The sequence below is a fragment of the Myotis myotis genome, unplaced genomic scaffold (assembly GCF_014108235.1).
Source record: "Myotis myotis isolate mMyoMyo1 unplaced genomic scaffold, mMyoMyo1.p scaffold_m19_p_9, whole genome shotgun sequence".
Lineage (NCBI taxonomy): Eukaryota > Metazoa > Chordata > Mammalia > Chiroptera > Vespertilionidae > Myotis > Myotis myotis.
In genome coordinates, this window is record NW_023416401.1 from 81,018,177 (window position 1) to 81,028,239 (window position 10,063).

The following is a 10,063-nucleotide window of genomic DNA, read 5'->3' on the forward strand; positions in this document are numbered from 1 at the left end:
CATCAGCCCAGCATCACGTGTCTCACTCGTTCACTTTTGATTTGACATACGAGTAATTTGAGTTACGAGCTCCGTCACAGAACGAATTAAACTCAAGTCAAGGCCCGACTGTATATGGTCAAAGAGTGTTCCCTACAAAGGGAACAGCAGTGCAAAGGCCCTGAGGCACACCCACTGTGCTGGAGGGTATCAAGGAGGCCAGGCTGGAGAGTGGGAGGGAGGTGGAGAGTGGGGACAGGTGAGCCTAGAAAATAAAGGCAGGTCCCACTGGCCCTTGGCAGGGACTGTGGCCCTTACACTAAATGAAATGGGCCCCTCTTGCGGATTCTGAGCAGGAGAGTAACCTGCTCTGACTCAGGATTTTGGAGGCTCACTTTGGCTTCTGTGATGAGAAGAGTGTGAGAGTGGAGTGGAGAAGTGGGGTGACTCAGCGGCACATAATACAGCCTCCGGAGGACGAGGTAAACCCCCTCACTCTCCCTCGGTCCCCAGTCTGCAAGGTGTCGCTGGGTAGAAAGAAGATGCCATCCTCAGAGTTCTCTGCCTGGGAATATCTTCTGACTTCGTGTCAGACACAAAGCAAAGTCCTCCGTGACATGGCAGGATGGCTCACGGGGCCAACAGGACAAAGAAGTTGCAGGGACCTGCCTCAGGGGCTGGGAGATGACTGATTCCCATCCCCCACCCCATGGCTCTGCGACACTGGTTAGTGAACTCTCCAGCAGAGTAGCCACATTCCCTCTGCTTCCTGTTTCCTGGACCCAGACAATGGGCCTGACCAATCACTGCTTGCAACGCTGCTTCTACAGAATCATGTTTTAACCCCCTTGAGCCCCATATACTCCAGAGTGAGCCGCCCATGCCGCTGCCCAGCCAGGACTCCCCTGTGCAGTCCTGAAGGGGCTGGAGCTGCCGACACAGCAGGTGTGCAGGAACCTGGGGCTCCAGGTGGTAGAGCTCAGGCTGGTCCTGGTGGGGACAGTTGGGGCGATGCCATCAAGAAAGAGGGAATCAACTCTGCCCAGATCCCAGACAAGTTGCCTAAGAAGACTCCAAAGACAGTGGGCAAGAGCCGTGGGCCCGGGGGCAGCTGTGAGTTCTGTGGGAAACGTTTCACCGACAGCAGCAGCCTGACTGTGCACCGGCGCTCACACACCGGGGAGCGGCCCTATACCTGCGACCTCTGCTCCTTTGCCTGTGCCCAGGGGAGCAAGCTTAGCCGCCACCGCCGCATACATGGTCTGGGGCCCGGCGGTGCCCGCTTTGAGTGCCCCCACTGCCATGTGCCCTTCCGCCTGCGGGCCACCCTGGACAAACACCTGTGGCAGAAGCACCCCCAAGCAGGCCGGGAGGCCTTCGTGGCAGGAATGCCCTTCCCCCCTGCTGTCCCTGGTACCACTGCTCATGTACCTGTTGATCATGTCCTGCTGTGAATAAATCCTCCCTCCCTCCCTCCCTCCCTCCCATGGACTGTCCATCTACTGGACGGAATCTGAGGCCCCAGAGACTCCGCTGCTGGGCCCGTCAGAGGTGGCTGCAGCCAGGTCAGCAGTGGTGGGGCAGCAAGTGGAGGCCCAGGGCTCCGGGGCGAACAGCCTCCCCCTGCGGAGCCCCACCTGCGCTGTGTGCATGAAGACCCTCAGCTCCTTCAGCAACTTCAAGGTGCACATGCACCTGCACACGGGCGAGCGGCCTTACGCCTGTGACCAGTGTTCTTATGCCTGTGCCCACAGCAGCAAGCTCAACCGCCACAAGAAGACCCACCACGGGCAGCTGCAGCCTCAGAGCCTCTACACGGCCAAGGCCAGTCAGGAACAGGCCTCAGCTGCGCCTCCATATACTCTTAATATTGGGGCTGAGAATGGCACCGAATCTAACAGTTATTAAGTGAAATATTTGACTTCCCACCATGCACTGAATTTCCAAGTGGCTGACCATAGGCTACACTGAGAACTCTGATGATCTGACCTCGGATTTCGAGAGAATGGCTGCATAAAGTGACTTTAGCACCAAATTTCCTGGAAGCTCTGTCAGTTGATCTAATATAAATAAGTCCTTGTAGGTCACTGATTTTTTTGATGAGCTTGACAAGATACAAGCCCCAGTGGAAAACGAAATCCCAAGCAGCCACAGCCAGGCCGGGGCACGCGGCAGCCTCTGCTGTCCATCTTCACTGGACACTAAAGGTCCCAGGCACAGGCAGCAGGACCCTGGAAAGAAAGCTGCTTTCTTTCTTTTTTGTTTGTTTGTTTCTGTTTGTTTGTTTTAACCATGTAAAAAATGAGAAATATTTATTTCTTTATACTTGCTTATATTCCAATATTTAAGCTAAAAATTCTAGCTGCTTTCCTATTTATTTATTTATTGTTTAAAGTATTACAAATAGTAGTACATATGTCTCCTTTTTTTCCCAATTGACCTTATATTCAATGTTCACCTCTCGCTGTGAGACGCCTGCTTCCCGCACCGCTGTCTCCAGGCTGTGAGGGTCTCACTCCCTCCTTCCACTCTTGGAAAACAGGAGGAAGGGGAGCGGGAAGGAGGAGGAGCAGAGCAACACAGGAGTCCCCTCCCTGGGGCTACCATATTTGAGCTCCCCCTCACCACGTGCCTACTGGGGTGCTGTATATCCCTTTTCTTACTTCATGCCCAAAGCACACATTTTACAGGCACCTAAAGAACAAAGGGGTGAATACCTCCCCAAGTCCCACAGCCAGGCAGTGGCACCCAGGTCCCTCGGACTCCCTTTGACACAGATGCAGTGGAGGTGCCTGGGGTGACCTGCCAGGAGCCAAGTCCCAGACCAAACCACCAGGGGCCCTGAGACTCAGAGCCTGTTCTCTGTGTGCCAGTGCCCACCTCTGGGTGACAGCCAGGGAGGCACCCCCCTGCCCACCAAAACAAAGCCCAGAAACTGCACAGATCTGAAGGTCCCTTCAGCACACAGTGGGTCCAATGGGATGGGGTCAGGCCAATCTGGATCCAGCTCAGCCCTTTCCCTGCAGTGGGGTTTCAGGGGAGCATCCTACTTACTGCCTTTAAAAATGGGGCTGAGAAGACCTGCCTTGCGGGGCTGTGGGCAGATAGAAGGTTCCAGAGCTAGGAACCTGAAGTGGAGCCCTGGCCAACACCAGAAAGAGAAGGCCCAGCATGCCTTTCTTTCCACCTCACCTGCATGTGAGATGTTTTTTAAAAAGAAAGTCATAGCAACATTTTCTTTTGTTACTAACCTGCCAGGGTTTTTAAGGACAAAAATGGCTCACACAGAGGCATTGGGAAAAGTGAGTGGCCTGGTTTTACTTTATATTTATGAAACTAGGAAACAAAACAGCTTTTTCTCAAAGCCTGCACTCAATCCAGTAGAAAGAAAGGGGGTGGGGGGGAGGGAAGGAGGATCAGGCTTTGCAGTTGAGAAGTCAAAAGAGATCTGTGATGAGCTGAGCCCGTAGAAAACTAAAGAAAAGGAATTACACGTCTTCATTTGCCATGGAGAACAGCACTCACTGCCGTGGCCTAAATTACCCAGAGACTTGAATGGGAAACCAACTCTCCAGCTCATCTCAGAGCCCGGGAACAGAGCCATGTCCCCTCCCACCCATGAATGGCTGCTTGGGTGCCACCCATGATTCTAACAACGAGAAATGATCATGTGTATGAAGAGTAATTACCAAAGGCCCAGGGCAAGGAGTGTGGGCAGGTGAACAGCCCCAACCGAGGGCCAGAGGAAACAACTGAGCTGGGTGAGCAGGCTGGCCAGGGGGACGCACGGGGATGGCTCTTGGGGGAAGCAGGTGGCTGCTGCATCCATCTCACTGAAACTGCTCCACGTTTGCATCAGGAAACACTGGGGTCATTTTTTAAAGCCAAAATCATCTGACTAGTCAGCTTTGATGGAAGCCCCTCCTTCCGCCAGGCACAGAGTCACTCAAGACCCTGGATTTCATGTGTGGTCACTCATAGCTTCAAACAGCCAGTAACTCCAGAGGGTTAAGTCTTTCCCTCAGATCTAAAACTAAAGGACTTTGTGAAACGGATGGCATGTGCTGTGTGGGGAAGTGAGAAATCCATTTCTGAACGCAGTGAAAGAGGACACTCTGGGGCCTGGGAGGCCCCGGGCGAGCTGTGGGGAACATCCCCACAATCTGCAGTGGCCAGTGAACATTCCCACAATTCCTCGTGGCTGCCACCCCAAGCAGCCTGCACAAGTGAACCCTCTGAAAGCCACAGGGGTTCAAGGAGGCAGTCGTGTCTGCATAAAATCCTGAAATATCTGAAAGCCTTTGTAAATAATTGTGTGAATTTAAAAGGAAAGAAATATTCTATCTTCTGTAAAAACCTTGATTGAGGTACATGGCCAAGAGTGAGGACCTCTGGTTTAAAGCCATATTTCTCCTCCTGCACCTCTCGGTTGCAACCCAGAGGCAGCTGGGAGCCAGATGTGACTGTAGGTGGCATCAGTAGGGGTCCTGTGGCTTTCAGAAGACACCTAGGGCCCTGAAGAGAGGGTAGAGAGAGTCAACCTCCAGGAGACTTCTTATCAGAGCAGTTGGATGGGACACACCCCTCACTCAGACCCCGGAGGTAGCTTCAGGTTTATGGTGGCCTCATCTTGGGGGCACAGATAAAGTCAGACTTGAGAACAGTAGTGCTCATCACAGGCTGGACCCCAGCAAGCGGGGCCACCAAAAAGAAAAACCTGACATCTTCTATGTCATTCAATGCATTTGAGTTGTCAACATGGGAAGAATCAGAGGGTCTGTCCCTTGAGCAGTTTAAAATTGTACATGGGCCCTGGCTGTTGTGGCTCAGTTGGTTGGAGCATTATCCTGTGCACCAAAGGGTAGCGGGTTCAATTCCCAGTTAGGGCACAATTCCTAGTCAAGGCCTGGGTTGCAGATTTGACTCCTGTTCGGGCAATGGACAGGAGGCAACCAATTGATCTTTCTCTCTCTCTCTCTCTCTCTCTCTCTCTCTCTCTCTCTCTCTCTCTCTCTCCTTCCTCTCTCTAAAATCAATAAAAATCATATCCTTGGACCAGGAAAAAATAAAATAAAGCTGTAAAATTACATATGGGTGGTGGCTGCATCCCAAGGGGGTCTGACCAGTCCTGAGGTGCATGGAGTCAGGGCGGGTGGAGAGAAGCATGGCCTGGGTTATGGGTACTGCAGTGAGGGCCAGAGGATCACCAGCCAAAGAGAAAGAAGAAAGAAAGAAAGAAAGAAAGAAAGAGCCAAAGGCACCAAGCACATTGCTCTCTGGCTCATCAGTGTGCACTGCCACTGGCCACTTGTCCCTAAGTCCCATGGGCCACCCCGTTTTGGTCTGCAGAGGGTCCACACCTGGGCAGAAAGGAGTTAGTAAAGCAGGACCGAGGCTGCTCTGCTTGGAAGGCTGCTTAGCAAGGTTGGCCCGTGGCTGGCATCTGGAACTGGGTTTCTCAGGAGAGTTCCAACCATTCCCTGAACTAATAGAGCAGCTCACAGTGCCTGAACTGTGTGTAAGCAACATGGCTTATGGGAGCTTTCCTCCTGGGGGGCTGGGATTGACACCCCACCCCTCCTGGTCATTGACAGAAGACACCCACCCCTCATAGTCATTGACAGAAGACACCCACCCCTTCGGGTCCAGGACAGAAGATACCCAACCCCTTCTGATCCAGGACAAAGGACACCCACCCCTCCAGGTAATTGACAGGACAGCCACCCCTCATGGTCATTGACAAAGGACACCCACCACTCATGGTCCAGGACAGAAGACATTCAACCCCTTCTGATCCAGGACAGAGGACACGCAGCACCAAAGGTTGCTTCCCCTTTGAAGCCTGTATTTAGACTCTGACCTCTTAGACCCACTCAACCCCTCTTGCAAGCAGCCCCAACGGCACCTGCTCTCCCAGGCCTCAGAAGCCCTTCCCACCCACACAGAGCTTCAAGGTTCCTTGTGGAGTATCTAGAGGATGTCCACGATAAAACTGCAGATTCCAGGTAAGTACCAACCACCTTCACAACACTGGTCCCAAGTTGCTGGCCTGTGCCTCTCCACACCCAACTATACTGCTTCCTCTGGCCATGCACTCAGTGGGGCTCCAGGTTTGCACCAGATATGTGGACATGGTGAGGGGCTCCACCCCTCCCCAGCTACAGGCTCACAGCATACATGTTAACACCATAGCCCAGAATATTCATCCCAGAGCATGTTTGGCATATAGTAATAGGAGGGAATTGTCTCCAGGAGGTTCTGGCAGAAATTCTAGAAGGGACTTTGAGTCTACAGCTGGGGTGACTGGCTGGCACTCCAGGTAGAGGCAAGGTGGGGAGGGGTGCCAGCCATGTTCTGGGATGATCCTAAAAGGGTTTTTAATTCTATGAATTGTCTCATGGGGATAAGGAAAGGACCCCATCTAAGGGAGCCCTAGACTTGACATGGCTGCACTGGCTAAGCTAATTGTGGGAAAAGGAACAATAATGAAATAAAAAGGGTTGAATTACATTTCTCCTCCACATTATGCAGACCAGAGCTTCCAGCCCCAACTAATTGGTGAGGTCCGAGAGGAAGCCATGACCCCCACAGCCATGACCCCCCCCCCAAAAAAAGGGAATGTATTTTAGACTCTGAATTGCTCCAGAATTGCTCTCCACTGGACTATCCAGAATATTATAAATCTGTGTATATATATTTGGGCTTATACATGTATACAATCTGGAAAACTATTCCAGAAACCAGGATCTTCCAAATGCTTTACATAGATTAAAGGGGAAAGAAACTTTCATCATCTAGAAACGCCACAAGGCCCTCAGATGAGCCAGGAAGCAGATTGGAGCTGCCCAGGTGCCCTCCCTCATCTGTGGACATTCATATCCAGAACACGGCTGGCACCTCCCCACCTTTGCCTCTACCTGGAGTGCCAGCCAGTTGCCCTCTTCCTGCACCCCATGCAAACTGGGAATGGGAGTGGGCCTAACAGAAAGCTGTGGCTCCTATAAGAATTACTAGAAAGAGGATGAGGCTGGCAGTAGGACACAGCTTGGCCTTGTCCCTCACCAGCTGTGAAATCTTAGTTGAATGGCTTCATCCCATCTCTAAAACAAGGACCCCCTTGCCACCTGTGATTGTGGAGAAAATCAGATGAAATTGAGAAAGCACATGCATGCCCAAGCCCTCCGAAGTGTGAGCCCGCACTTCTAAACAACTTCTGTAAACACTAGTTGGTGGGGAGGGGGGCGGGGGAGATGGGGATTCTTAGTCAATTAAATTTGGCAAATACAGGGTTAAGATTTGGAAAGATTGGAAAAGATTGGAAAGATTTCTTCAGCCCGGCCAGTGTGATTCAGTGACAGCATCGACCTATGAACCAGGACTTCACGGTTGGATTCCCGGTCAGGGCACATGCTTGAGTTTCAGGCTCAGTCCCCAGTAGGGAGCGTGCAAGAGGCAGCTGATCAATGATTCTCTTTCATTACTGATGTTTCTATCTCCCTCCCTCTTCCTCTCTGAAATCAATAAAAATAAATAAATAAATAAATAAATAAATAAATAAATAAAAGATTTCTTCAGAGCTGGAATTCTCGGGGCCTTTGACTCGGGAATATTTATTTTGAATGCCCAGGAAGGAGTTAAGGAGTATTTCCCTAGTGTATTTAACTATGGGACCCTTTCCTATGGGTTACACTTACTAAAATCTTGCCAAAGCACCGAAGGTCATCAGGAAAATTAAGCCGTTTATTTAATAATTTGGGGTCGCTGTGTACTGCAATATATAACACTCTCAATTATTAGACAGGTTTTAACTACCAAATAATACGGATTATAATGTAGATTCCTTCATCCAAATATGTGACTCTCACAGACCTGGATTGGTTCTGTCTGCTCTGTTCCTCCCTCTGTACACCACCCCCCGTCCCCACACACACCCTCAGCACTGGGATGCGCAAGGGGCCCAGCCTGGACATCCATGGGCCACGCCTCCCTGCACACAGCAGTTGGTCTGGAGGTGTTTCCGCCCTGGAGCAGGGCCAGTCCGATCCTTCCACACTGCGGGTTCTTGGAAAATGGGGTGCAGGAAGAAGGCAACTGGCTGGCATCTCATTTCTATTGAGATGGCTGCCCGGAAAGAGGCAGCTACAGCGGGCTGGGAAGCAATCGGACTCGGAGGGAAGCTCAGTGGGGAGAGAGCATGAGGGACCTTGACAGCATCTGTGTGTCCCCAGATGTTCCTACCTCTAGACCCAGCCCTCAACCTCCCAATTACAAAAGCCAAAAAATTCCCTGAATTGTTTTTGAGTTGGCATATGAATGCGCACAGTCTGCCATAACAAAGTACCAAGGACCCGGGGCTGAAACAACAGAGACCAACCTCCTCACAGCAGGGGGCGAGATCGGAGATCAAGCTCCCTCCTCCTGAGCCTCTCTCCTTGGCTTGTAGATGACGTCTTCTCATGTGCCTTCGCGTGGTCTTCCCTCTGGCATCACTGTGTCATTATGGCCACTTCAAGCACGCCAGTGACATTGGACTAGAGCCAGTCCATCTGACCTCATTTAACTTAATCACCTCCGTAAAGGCCTATCTCCAAGGCCCAATCACATCCTGAGGTGCTGAGGGTTAGGGCTTCAACATATGAATTCACCAATTCAGCCCCTAACAGGTTGGTAGTTCACGTAGCTCATAATTGTTGAACTGGCATCTGAACCATTCATGCAGTCTTGTAACTAGTTCCTCATGAGCTGGCATTCTCCCTCCCTAACTAGCTTGTTCTGCTGCTTTAAATCCTCACTGGAATAAGATAGGAAATACATAGTCTCAAAAGTAGCAACGAGGGTCCAACTCATCTCCAAGCAGAGAGGAGCAGGTCCAGAAGGGGCCAGGTCAGAGGCAGGGGATCAGGTGAGGGAAGACAAGTCTTGGGGATGAGACCTGCACTAAATGAGGCAACTGCTCTCGCACCTACCAGCCGATCCTACACACACACACACACACACACACACACACACACACACACACGGGGGAGGAGAAGTGTACCAAACCCTTCCCCGCCTCTTCCTGCAGAAACTGCTAGTGGTTGCCCATGTCAGAGTCTCAGTCATGCCAGGCCCTCTCCATGCTGTCAGCTGCACTTTCCATGTCATTCCAGTTTCTCTGCTAACTCAGGGCAACTGGAACGTACATGGGAGAGTGCAGACTTCTTGCGGAAGCAATTTCCTGGGCCCCACACCCAAAGATCCCAATTCCACTGGTCTGGGTAAGACCCAGGAATCTGCATTTTTACAAGTGCCCTCAGCCGGTGCGGTCATAAAACATGACATCCATGTGATCATCCTCACACCCACCCCAACTATGTGGCTCCCATAAACCTCTTCACAGCTCACATGACAGATCAGTGCCGCTGAGCATCCTGCCGGAGTAATAAAAATCCCCAGAAGGGCCCTTGCAGGTAGCCATGAGCTGCTCCCAGCGTCTGCTAGGTGAGTAACTGACCTGACACTCGTTAGCCGGCTTAATAAAGTCCAGACAACGCTGTGAACCATCCACCCTCATTAGTTGTGAAGCACTCCCAGAATGTGCTGTATAATGCCCGCCACTTGCATGGGTGCCCCTGGAATATTGTCAGTATTCGTCAGAGAGCACTGATAATTGTACACAATACCCAAAAGTTCACTTCATTAGCAAGCCTGGCGTGAAGCAGCCAGCAGCGGCAGCAAATTAATGAGAGACTCTAATCAAAAGCCCAGCTGACTCGCATGTCGTCCCTCCAGTCACCAGAGCAGCATGCTACCCCTTCGACAGCCTCTCCACACACACAGGCAGCCACAGCTGCCAGAATCACTGTGGAAAGACCTAGTGGCACTTGTTTAAAATCAGCAAACCTCCCGTGTCCTGCCTGTTGGTCTGACCCCCTCAGATAGGTCCTCATTGTAGAAGAGCTTTGATTTTTTTCATCTCATCACATGCAACATGTTTAACTTTGCAAGTGTAAAATTTGTATAAAATAGGAAGCAGAAAATAACTTATGTAGCCCAACATGTTATTTCCTGGCAGTGAAACCTTCAAGAAAAATCTCCCCCAAAT

General features: G+C 51.2%; 1 protein-coding gene across 1 annotated transcript; it reads left to right on the forward strand.

The window, feature by feature from the left end:
- Positions 1-688: 688 nt before the first annotated feature.
- LOC118662495 (zinc finger protein 296-like) lies at positions 689-1,887 on the forward strand. The gene is made up of 3 exons (XM_036320974.1): positions 689-705; positions 893-1,392; positions 1,505-1,887. The coding sequence occupies exons 1-3, from the start codon at positions 689-691 to the stop codon at positions 1,885-1,887; spliced, it is 900 nt and encodes a 299-aa protein (XP_036176867.1).
- The last annotated feature ends 8,176 nt before the right edge of the window (positions 1,888-10,063 follow it).

Excerpts from the sequence above, each read along its gene's own strand:
- LOC118662495 (XM_036320974.1), top strand. Across the intron at positions 1,393-1,504 it reads CTTCCCCCCTGCTGTCCCTG|AGACTCCGCTGCTGGGCCCG; the intron begins GTACCACTGCTC and ends CTGAGGCCCCAG.